Raw genomic sequence first — 12,652 nt, forward strand, 5'->3', positions numbered from 1 at the left:
CTGTATGACAAGAACTTCAAGACTCTGAAGAAGGAAATGGAAGAAGACCTCAAAAAATGGGAAAACCTCCCATGCTCATGGATCGGTAGAATCAATATAGTTAAAATGGCCATTTTGCCTAAAGCACTATACAGATTCAATGCAATACCCATCAAAATCCCAACTCAATTCTTCACAGAGTTAGAAAGAGCAATTATCAAATTCATCTGGAACAACAAAAAACCCAGGATAGCTAAAACTATTCTCAGCAACAAAAGAAAATCTGGGGGAATCAGTATCCCTGACCTCAAGCAATACTACAGAGCAATAGTGTTAAAAACTGCATGGTATTGGTACAGTGACAGGCAGGAGGATCAATGGAACAGGATTGAAGATCCAGAAATGAACCCACACACCTATGGCCACTTGATCCTCGACAAAGAGGCTGAAAACATCCAATGGAAAAAAGATAGCCTTTTCAACAAATGGTGCTGGTTCAACTGGAGGTCAGCATGCAGAAGAATGCGAATTGATCCATCCTTGTCTCCTTGTACTAAGCTCAAATCCAAATGGATCAAGGACCTCCACATAAAGCCAGACACTCTGAAGCTAATAGAAAAGAAACTGGGGAAGACCCTTGAGGACATCGGTACAGGGAGAAAGTTTCTGAACAGAACACCAATAGCGTATGCTCTAAGAGCAAGAATTGACAAATGGGACCTCATAAGGTTACAGAGTTTCTGTAAGGCAAAGGACACCATCAAGAGGACAGATCGGCAACCAACAAATTGGGAAAAGATCTTCACCAATCCTACATCAGATAGCGGGCTAATATCCAATATATATAAAGAACTCAAGAAGTTAGACTCCAGAAAACCGAACAACCCTATTAAAAAATGGGGTACAGAGTTAAAGAATTCTCACCTGAAGAACTTCGGATGGCGGAGAAGCATCTTAAAAAATGCTCAACTTCATTAGTCATTAGGGAAATGCAAATCAAAACAACCCTAAGATTTCATCTTACACCAGTCAGAATGGCTAAGATTAAAAATTCAGGAGACAGCAGGTGTTGGAGAGGGTGCGGAGAAAGAGGAACACTCCTCCACTGCTGGTGGGGTTGCAAATTGGTACAACCACTCTGGAAAGCAGTCTGGCGGTTCCTCCGAAAACTGGGCACCTCACTTCCAGAAGATCCTGCTATACCACTCCTGGGCATATACCCAGAGGATTCCCCACCATGTAATAAGGATACATGCTCTACTATGTTCATAGCAGCCCTATTTATAATTGCCAGATGCTGGAAAGAACCCAAGTATCCCTCAACAGAAGAGTGGATGCAAAAAAATGTGGTATATCTACACAATGGAGTACTATTCAGCCATTAGAAACAATGAATTCATGAAATTCTTAGGCAAATGGATGGAGCTAGAGAACATCATACTAAGTGAGGTAACCCAGACTCAAAAGGTGAATCATGGTATGCACTCACTAATAAGTGGTTATTAACCTAGAAAACTGGAATACCCAAAACATAATCCACACATCAAATGAGATACAAGAAGAAAGCAGGAGTGGTCCCTGGTTCTGGAAAGACTCAGTGAAACAGTATTTGGCAAAACCAGAACGGGGAACTGGGAAGGGGTGGGAGGGAGGACAGGGGAAGAGAAGGGGGCTTACGGGACTTTCGGGGAGTGGGGGGGGCTAGAAAAGGGGAAATCATTTGAAATGTAAATAAATTATATCGAATAAAAAAAAAAGAATATGTTTTGCCTATTTCCCCCACAAAATACAATTTCTATAGGAATAAGCTGGTTTATTGGCTTTGTTCAACACTATATTCAGAATATAAAGTTTTAGCCTTAGTAGGTAAATATACTTACTATACATACTTACATATTGCATTATGGATACATACATACATACATACACACACATACATACATACACACACACACACACACACACACACACACAGACATATATAAAATTAATGGAGTGAGTCCTTGTAGAGTTCTCAACCAGAGACCACTCATTGGAATGGTCCATTTTCACAAACAAAGATCAAAGATACATCTGAATTGTCAGAGTCAAAAGCATATAAGGAAAAGGAAAGAAGGTAAAATTAAAGGCAGGACCAGAGACATGGGATAGAGACAAGAACAATTACACAGGGAGCCATGCTCAGATGGGGCTCATTTTGAGTTTAGCTTTCTGCTGTCACATTTAACATTCTGGATTCTCCAATCTCATTTTGTACTGGATGCTAAAAATTTAAGTCAGTTCTGACTAAGTAGCATAAGAAAGTCAAACAAATGTATATGTAATAGGAAGGAATGACTAGGAACAACTAGCTACTATATATGAAAGTTGAGAATCCTAGTAATTGAAAATGCAAAAATGTCATTTAAGTTCTGCCTAATAAACTACTCATTTCTTAAGGCCCTCTTGGATGTTATTATACCTGAAACCTTTCTGGCCTTATCTAGGATAAACTCATACCACCTTTCTGGCTTAAGTATTAGCTTTCTCTCCTCCCTTCTCTCCATGTTCCTAACCCTGCTATTGCACTTAAGGCATGATACTGTAGCTACTGGAAACACATTTCCCTCCCTAACTGTGAAAGGAGTTTCCTATTAGGGATGTGTGTTCTTCAGTTTAGAACAAGTGCTTAGTCAAGTTGTTTCCATACAGCATGTAGTCAAGGATTTGATGAATGAGTAACAAGAGACTGGGCTTGGAGTTTCTATCACTGCATTTATATACATACATTTTAATGGAGGAATGCATAAGCCCATATCTATATTAGCTATGTCATTTCTATATGTATGTATCATCTATTTCAACAGTACACACATATGCATATGCATATGTATGCATATACCTTGTTGTTAAACTAAGGCAATTGAAACTTAATGAAGTTACTATCCAGTATGCTCAAACTGAGATTTGAATCCTGATTCCAAAACACAGTTTCTGATACATGTTTCGTAAGTTTGCCTCCATTATTACTTCCCCACTTCTATTTCATACATCAAAACCATATTGGAAATGGGCCAAGTGTTATCTGTGTATTATTAACAGTCTGATACATATTCAAACTCTCATTTTTCACAACATGTAGACATTTGTATTTTAGTCATAGCAAGTGATAAAAAACATGATAGAAACATATCAATGAAATTTTAATTTCCAAATTCATACTCTTTATTACAATATTAGTCATCTCTGAACTGTGTCTTGGGCCAGGATTCTATGACTGCCATTCAGAAATGCCATCTCATCATGGAATGAAAAAGCAAAGATCATGATTTTCATCATAGTGGTACTTACCAAGGCTCCTGATTCCATCCAGCCAGAGATCCTCACTTGGGAGTGAGTCAACATCTTCAAAGATACTTCCATGCAGCCAAGACTTAGAGGCTCGGGGGTCCAAGAGAGAAGAAAGAGAACGGTGGGCTCTCTTTTTCTTTCTAAATATTCTGGGAATAAGTGAAAGCAGCATGATGAACAGCAAGCAGCAGTCACTCTGGGTTAGAAGCAATCTAGTGGTAGTGACGTCACACACACAGTATGTACCGCCCAAATTTGTATATTCAAATAATTGTGATTTTCCTGCCAATGCATTTGAAAACTAAGTTTATTTATTGTGCTGAATAGTTTTGTGTCAACTTGACATAAACTAGAGTCAACAAAGAGGAAGGAAAGTCAATTGAGAAAATGGCCGTAAGACTGGGCTGAAAGCCAACCAATGGACTGAGCTCAGGGTCTCCAATGGAGGAGCCAGACAAAGGACCCAAGGATCTGAAGGGGTTTGCAGCTCGATAGGAGGAACAACAATATGAACCAACCAATACACCCAGAGCTCCCAGTGTCTAAACCACCAACCAAAGAGTACACATGGAGGCACCCATGGCTCCAGCTGCAGATGTAGCAGAGGACAGCCTTCTCAGACATCAGTGAGAGGAGAGGCCCTTGGTCCTGTGAAGGCTCGATGCCCCATTGAAGGGGAATGCCAGGACAGGGAAGTAGGAGTGGGTGGGCTAGTGAGCAGGGGAAGGGGATGGTATGGGATGGAGTTTTTTGGGGATAACATTTGAAATGTAAATAAGGAAAAGATCTAATAAAAAAAAAGACTGGATTATAAGCAAACGGGTAGGGCATTTTCTTAGTGATTGATATGGAAGGGCCAAGCCATTGTGGGTGATGCCATAACTGGGCTTGTGGTACTGGGTTCTATAAGAAAGCAAGCCGAGAAAGCCAGGAGGATCAAGCTAATTGTCAGCACCCCTCCATGGCTTCTCCATTAAGTCCTGCTTCCGCATTCCTGCACTTACTATGTTTAATGATGACTTGGTATATAGAAATGTGAGTGAAATAAACCCTTTCCTCCTCTAGTTGCTTTTAGTCATGGTGTTTGTTCACAGCAATAGTAACTAGGCCATTTATTATTTTCTCCTTTTCTATTACTATATAAACTTTATGAAACTGTTAGCACAGTCCTTGACACCAATTTCCACCCCAGTATGTGTATCACTTTGTTTTACTTTTATTTATTTTTACATTAATTTTACTTGATTTCAGTTCCTCTTTTATTACCATACTCTTGAGCAGCAGTGAGCTCCTTGTGAATGCGCAGATGAATGAGTGGTGGGCAGAATGGTCTTGAGATGCCTTATGCAGCATCCTCTACTTACCTAACTAAGTTCTCCTTGTACATCACACTGGTATGGGAGGGGTTCAGTGTGATGTGGCCATCTGGATCACAGAGGAAACTGTCCTCTGTCCAAATGTAGTAGCCATTGGTGAGGAGTCGGGGGCTTCTGCGACAGATATAGTGGGAGCCTGTCAGGGGGTCTATGGAGCAGCATTCAAAAGAACTGTCTCCATCCAGGAAGTCACAAGTAAAGCTAAAGAAAAAAGAAGGAAAGTCCTTTAAGTCTCTACCATGTATGGACTATCAGACAGGACCCATATGACCATGTAGTCATTGTGAAAGAAATTCCATTCTTCACATTCATGATGCCAGCTACTTCCACAGTCCTTATCAATGGTGCTCTTAATTGTCAGGGCTTAGGCACTGAACCACACAGCATTTAGGTGTATTCTATTTTGAACTTTGGTGACAACATTCTAGACAATAAACCTCTTCACCTTAGGATAGACCTATGTGATATTAGTCCATGCTAAAAAAAAAATGGAAATATCACTAAACTTCTTTTCTGGGATGTTGATATTCATTATACCCTTCATTCAATACAGTGTGTTACATCACTGCCTTTGCCATTGTAATAGAGAAATTATCATTTCCCTTTTTTTCAATCTCACCTTCGGGAAGCATTCACCTGCCTGCTGGCAGCTTCCATATCTAACCCAAATGTCTTTTCCTGTACTTTCCCTGTTCATATAACTCATCTCTCTATGGCAGAAGGTGACTTTGAACCATTCTCTGTTTTACTCTGACTGCTTTTTCTCTGTTTTCTAGTGAATGCAACCTTTTCTTTCTTGTGACAGGAAAGGGGTACTTAGGTGTATCCATCCAGAGGAGACTGTAATAATCACCTCCACCATTACAAAATTCCTTTTCTGGGTTTCAAAGCCTTTTTGGTCATCTACCTCCATCACCAACATATTATCTTAGCACTAAACCAATTCTCAATTTCTTGTATTTCCCCTCTAGTGTTAATCATGTCATCTGTGCAAATGTCTATCTTAAGTTCACATGAGACTATCAGTATGAAGTAGATCAAGAAGAGGAGGGTTTGCATCTAACAAAAGCTAGGTTTTTAACTTTCAGTTTTAATCATAATTTTGAAAAAACTGTTATTCTTCCCCAAAACTAGTGTCCTATAATCAAAATTCTACACACTGAAGGTTATTTAAGCCTTATAGAATTTCCATAAAGATGTCATAATTTTGTTCAAGACAGGGTTTCTCTGTGTGGTTCTGGCTGTCCTGGAACTCATTCTGTAGACCAGGCTGGCCTCGAACTCAGAAATCCACCTTCTTCTGCCTCCCAAGTGCTGGGATTAAAGGCATGCATCACCACCACCCAATTATGGACAACTCTTAACACTGATGTCTCTCATATTCTAAAGACTCTAAACTGAACCCATTGACTACTATTTATATATACTCATGTTTTGAACTTTGGGGGGGGGGGATTCTAACTATCCTGGTTTGCTTTCTTGTTGCTGTAATAAAACCTTCTGACTAAAGCCAACTTGAGGAGGGAATGATTTGTTTCACCTTAGAAGTTATCTTCCATCCGATATATCCATACAGACAAGACAGTGACTCAAGGCAAGAGCTTGAAGCAGAAATTTGAAGGAATATTGCTTACTGGCTCATTTACTTTAGCTTGCTAAGCTAATTTTCTTACACAGCTCAGGTCCACCCAACTAGAGATGGCACAATTCACAGATGTTGGGACCCTCTTGCATCAAGTAATGATTAAGAAAATAGCTCTCATGAATGCCCATAGGCTAATGAAATCAAGGCAATGAATGAGTGATGAGGAAAGATAGAAGGATAAAAAGGTAGAAGACAGAAGGATAGGGAATGGTGAAAGATGTTAAGGAAGGGGAGGAAAGTCTAAAGAAATAAGAGGGTGGGGGAGAGGAGAGGGAAGAGAGTGACTAAAATATACTTAGTTCAAAAAATGGAACAATCGCTTCTAATACTTTTATGCTAATTTAAAATATTTATAGACTCTTCTTTTTTATTTTAATTTATTTACATTTCAAGTGTTATCATCTTACCTAATTTCTCCCTCTCCCAGAAACCCTCTCTCCTATCCCCTCAGCCCCCCATTCTATGAGGGTGTTCCTCCACCCACATACCCACACACCCAATCCCACCTCCCCACCCTCGATTGCCCTATACTGGGGCATCTATCGAACCTTCATAGGACCAATGACCTCTCCTTCCATTGATGCCTGACAAGGCCATCTTCTGCTACATATGTAGGCAGAGCCATGTTTGGTGGTTTAGTCCCTGGAAGCTCTGTGGGGTGGGGATGGGGGTCTGGTTGGTTGATAATATTGTTCTTCCTATGGGGTTACAAACCCCTTTAGTTCCTTCAATCCTTTCTTTAATTCCTCCATTGCGGACCCTGTACTCAGTGCAATGATTGGCTGCAAGCATCCACTTCTGTATTTGTAAGGCTCTGGCAGGGCCTATCAGGAGTCAGTTATATCAGGCTTACTTTAAATCATTGATGAAATGGTACCATACTGAATAGTACAGGTACAGAGACTAGAGACTTTAAAAATCCACGAATGAATTCTCTCCAGAGTGACCTGGACTGCTGCATTTCAGCACTGCATTGCTCATCATTTCCTCTCTTTATAGATAAGTAAAGGAAAACACCACTAAGATAATAATTGCCCATGATCTTGATGCCTCAAATGAGTGAGTTACACATTTCTATTTTTTGGGTGGGGTGGGCCTCCTACCCTATGCTTTTCTCTCATACTATTTGCCTTCTCAAGAATCATCCATAATGTACTAGGCACTTGGAAACTATAGAGCACTAGACCTGTATTTCTAGCTGCTCTCTAAGGTTCCGTTTTTAACAATTATTATCAACCCCAGTTTCTCTATCCCTGGGCATCTCTCATCTCAAATGTCCTTAATATTTTCTTTTTCATTTCTTGACTGAACATAAAATGGAAATATTCTTGCAATATCAATAGGCTAGTAAAACAGAGAGAGTTTACAGTGCTATCAAATGTTTTTAGTCATTAACAAAACTACTTCTGGCACTTGACTCTCACTTGAGTTATACTGGAGGAATTCCAGTGGCTGGCTATCTTTCAAAAGGCCCTTTTCAATGGATTTCAGAAACCTAACCACACATATAACCAGCAACTTGCTCAACTGTCCAAATACCAGTTTTTTCTTGTCTTGAGTGATGATTAACCAAGTCCTGGAAGTGTGTTGCTTCCAGTATTGGTGATGAGACAAACCCCAGTACAACCTTACATCCTTTCAAAAATTTGTGTAGCTACTCATATGCTGCTAGGTTATAAACCATGTCTCATTCTCTCTCTGTATTTCCTGCAGGTATTACTGCTTTTTATAATTTCAAAACCTATTAACAATTGAAATATGTACTTGTTAATAAAATACTAATAGATGCCACTTATTAAATTTACACCATGGTTCTAGCACCAAAGGTTTTTTTCTGCCCTTTGCAAATCTCTCTAAAAGTTAAGGATACTTCTGTTATGATTCTGTTTATGTAGAAGAAACTGAATATTCAGAAGGACAAATTACTCAGCTATTTTACACATCCAGTATCCAGGGGAGCTAGGCTGCAACCCTAGTTAAATGGATGCAACACAAATTCATATTTCTGCTTGCATGTCCTTGTCTGACGCATGTAGTAGTGCATCTTGCAAGTGCATTTCAGAAAATGGTTGGGGGAAACCTCAGCTAATAACTCTAGAAGGAATAAGGGGTAGACCGAAGCTCAATAGGAAAAATCACAGGAAGGAAAACAAAGATCCCATTGAAGGATGGTCCACAGTTGATGAAACAGTTTGGGAAGGATTGGAAGGTGTAGCCTAATTGGAGGAAGAGTGTCAATGGGCTTTGTGATTTAAAAATTTGCCCCTGTCCCAGTTAGTTCTTTATCTGCCTTGTGCTCTGTGTTATATATAAGCTTTCCAGTACTATGCCTGCTTGCTTGTTGACATGTTTCCCTCCATGATGGTCATGTGAAAGATGCTTCTACTATAGCAATACCCTAGAATTGTAAGCTTCCATAATGTTTTTTATAAGTTGTCTTGGTAACTGTGTTTTGTCACAGCAATAGAAAGCAACAAAGATACCAAGTTAAGAAAATAGATCATCCCAACCATATCTATTATGCCATCCCAATATATATTTGTTACGTACTCACATTAAAAGAAAAAAAAAGAATACCCCATTCTTTAAGTAGACAAGTTTTCAGTAGTTAATGTAGGGGACTGAAAATATATAGCCATGGCAAGCCTGGATGATATATGTATGATAGTTCTTTTAAAGAAAGACATAGTAAGATGGGCAGGAAGGGAGTTTGACAGAGAAAGTCCCCAACATACCTTGGGAAAAGATTTGTGGGGGACAGCTTTCCAGAAGGTCCTCTGTCTGATTTGGAGGAATCTGTGTAAGGGAATGAGAGAATTGTCAAAATCTCACCAACATGTATGTCCATGATTAGCTGCAAGGGTGACACACAGGCAGTCATGCCTCACTTAAGTTCCAACCTTAGAAGGAAGACAGCAACGTGGAAGACGGGTGTGAACAGCTAGTTTTAGAGAATCTACCAACTTGTCTCCTGTCCCCTGTGGGAAGCATAAAGTAATCTAGAAGTGTCCATCTTCTCTCATTCTCACACTCCTCAGTCCTTGATGGCTTTCTTTAGTGCAGGGTGATAAATCATGACCACCACACAGAGCTTACGAATGGGAGAAAGCGTTTTGTGTGAAGTTTAAAAAAAACAAAAACAAAAAACCAATCAAAATCAGTCACTCAGTGTGTTGGCTATTGTAGCTAACTCCATAAGGTGAGGGAATCTAGTCACTGGCAAAGAGTTTTGTTATTAGTTACTGCTTTTTAAGGTGTTTATATGATAGCAAACAGAAGGCATTGTGGGGGCCGGAGTATGAAGTTTTCAGATTGTGAGTGTGTGTGTGTGTGTGTGTGTGTGTGTGTGTGTGTGTTCCTCTATGGTTCTTTGGCTTGTCTGGGATTACGGGTTCATGCCATCATACCCCGTCCTGTATGTGGGCTGTGTGAATGTCAATTCAGATTCTCAAGCTTACATTTTACATGGCAGTGCCCCTCCCCAGGCCTAGGATTGATTTTATTGTTTTAAAATAGACCCGACTCTTAGAACTACGAAGTCTGTAAAGTCTTCACTAAAGAAGATTTAAGTCATAGGCATGACAATGGGCTTCACTTGGAGGAGAGCTGCAGGTGATTAGTAGTCTAAACTCATAGAATCATAGAATGTCATAAAAGGCAGTGATAGTATCAAGACATCTAACAGCTTGGCTCAGAGAAACTTGATTTCCTTGCTGACAATCACTACTGAAAACAAATAAGGTAATTTAAACTGTCAGCTTGGGCTCCTATTTTATTAGTTAAAAAAAAGTGGGTGTGAGAGGATTACAAAGAGGGTTGGGAGAGAAAAATAAGAGGAAGGAAGAAACTCAAAACCACTACCGTTTTGAACAACGCCCTTATTTTCTGCAAGTTGTGATCAAGCTTTGAGCATTTTTTGTAGACAGTTTTGCATCTTAATAGTAGCCAATAAATGGTCTCCTTTCACATTTATGCATAGGCATCTAAAAAAATAGTAATTTTTTTTTATCCTAAAAGGAAAAAAATATGCCACATTTCTCTCAAGGAAAGAAATGAAGTCGAAATCATTGCCAAAGCGCACACTGGCATTTAAAAAACACAAGCTACTGACAGATGGCTAATGGTCTGAGTATCAGCAAAATCAAAGCAAGGAAATTGCTAAGAGGACTCTAATCGTTCAAAGATAATTGCACAGAGCAGTTTCACATTTACTTGCTATTGGTGTCGACATCATTTGAGAGATTCGGTACATCTTGAGAAGGCCGATGTTCAAACTTCACAGATTTTTTTTTTCTGCAAAAGACGTTTAAAAAAAAAGATGGACTATATATTAAAAATAGACAAATGATGCCAAAACAGATGGCGCCTACTAATTGCACTAGTCAGATTTGTTTGCTGAAATAATATGGAGATGTAGGATTGGAGAAGCAGACCAGATTGTGGGACTTCAGTGAGGTGCTGCCTACTTTAAAGACTTTTAAATTCTATTTTTCATTGTCTCATTCCTTAAGTCTGAATATTCTGTAAATAACAACACCATTTTGAGAGACAAAGCAATACTTGCAAAGGTTTATTTGTCATCCAGATTAAATAGTTTTTGTTACTTAATTAAGAAATCTGAAAAAGAGACTGGGTCTAGAGTCCTGGAAACAAATGGGTATTTAAAGCAGCCAGCAGAATGTAGTTTCATTATTGAGTTGCAGAAAGTGCCTGGAGACTGTTGCCTAGATTTTTTTTTCCTCAACAACATGAACCATTGACGAGTGGCTATGGAGAAGGCCAGTGCTTTCTGTGGTGGCTATCAGTCTGAACATTCCTAAACAGCATAAGCTAAACTGAGCTACAAATAGCCCACCACAGCCCAGATTACAAAGCCACATTCCTGAAAGCTTAGAATTTACTTTTCAGTTTCAAAGTAAGCATGCTTCAAAGTGTGCAATTTGTTTAAATATTGATCAGGTACCTCTTATCACATGGTCCTATCTCTCATATGGCTACTGAATTACATAAATTATGTATGTGTGTATATATATATATATATATATATATATATATATATATATATGTGTGTGTGTTTGTATGTATATAAGTATATATGTATAACACTACCCTAGTAGTTTCATAAGGTGACATGAGAGCCTTTTATGATACAGTAGTTCTGTCCCTACATTTTATAAACATATCAACTAATAATTGTTGTAGCATAATTCATTAAATCAATCACATCAACTCTAAGACTCAAACTAGATTATTTTAATAATGTATTATGAACTTTTCAAGGAACCATATACTCCAGCTTGTAAGATCCCTTTAAAGAATACAAGAAAAGTTTCTAGCATTTTTTGGAAGATTTCTCAATAAAAACACACAGTTTTTTTTAAAAAAGAAAATTACTGGTTTGAAAAAGATGATATTGTATACAAGCAAACATACTAGCATGTCCCTTGTGACTTCAGCATTGACCAATACAATAAGAACTTGTCCAATCCAAATGACTGTATGTTAGTTTTCCTCAGGCAGTAAGCTTAGTTTTAAGGCAAAACATTCTGCAGCAGAAATCAAGGTTTCCCTGTTTGATCTTACAAAAGTGAGTAGCTGTGTACAGGGAGCATAACGCCAGTTAGTCAAGAATTAGTAACTGTGAAAACAACTTGCATTAACAACTCGAGAACTTTTCAAGAAACAGACTCTGTCTACCAGCTCATCAAAGCAATGCATCTGTTCTGAAATATAACTTGCTCATACATATTCCTCCACAGGGAGTCCCCAGGCTCTTCTTCCAACTGATAAATGACAGGAGGATTACTGAAACACGAAGCTTCCCTGTGGGTGGTAGTGCAGAAAGCTGGACCAAGCCGTTCTTCAGCTGAAAAATCCCATCAGAATGTCAACAGGTGCAGACGTTACTTCCTAAAGGGAATCCTGTCTTCCCTTCTGGTGGAAGCTGACCATGACTCTGCCGTGAGGGCATCCACGGGGCCGTTTGGTCTTCAGGGGCCTCTGGATCTTTCAGCTGTTTCCCAGAATAGAATAGCTTGTCATTCTTGGGAGCTAGTCTCACTGCACTTGTTTACTTTCAATATCGGCCTTTCTGAACTAGAGTCAGGGTAGCAGGATGAGGTCATACTTCCTGTTACGATCGTATCAGTGGTGTTCACATAGTGAATAGAGCAGATCTCCTTGACCATCTGAAGGGAACAGGCAACTCAGAGTCAGGTCAGCTCGATACACTGTGATCAATGAGGGATGCTTCTCAGAGCCTCTGTGACACCCCAATCTGTACGAACATCAGAAAAATTAAGCGATGCTTCCTGTTTGCCAT

General features: G+C 39.3%; 1 protein-coding gene across 2 annotated transcripts in view; it reads right to left on the bottom strand.

Moving 5' to 3' along the window:
* The window catches only part of Tmem71 (transmembrane protein 71), a 36,045-nt gene extending 23,606 nt beyond the window's left edge, over positions 1-12,439 (bottom strand). The window contains exons 1-5 of one of the 2 annotated variants that reach the window (XM_052161121.1): positions 12,076-12,439; positions 10,543-10,623; positions 9,066-9,126; positions 4,674-4,886; positions 3,310-3,458 (exon numbers count right to left, since the gene is read on the bottom strand). In XM_052161121.1, the coding sequence (XP_052017081.1) occupies positions 3,310-3,458; positions 4,674-4,886; positions 9,066-9,126; positions 10,543-10,582 (463 nt within the window). In that variant the 5' untranslated portion in view covers positions 10,583-10,623; positions 12,076-12,439. The remainder of the gene's footprint in view (positions 1-3,309; positions 3,459-4,673; positions 4,887-9,065; positions 9,127-10,542; positions 10,624-12,075) is intronic. The other variant, XM_052161120.1, reaches the window with a different exon arrangement.
* Between the last annotated feature and the right edge of the window lie 213 nt (positions 12,440-12,652).

Source organism: Apodemus sylvaticus, chromosome 17 (assembly GCF_947179515.1).
Source record: "Apodemus sylvaticus chromosome 17, mApoSyl1.1, whole genome shotgun sequence".
NCBI lineage: Eukaryota > Metazoa > Chordata > Mammalia > Rodentia > Muridae > Apodemus > Apodemus sylvaticus.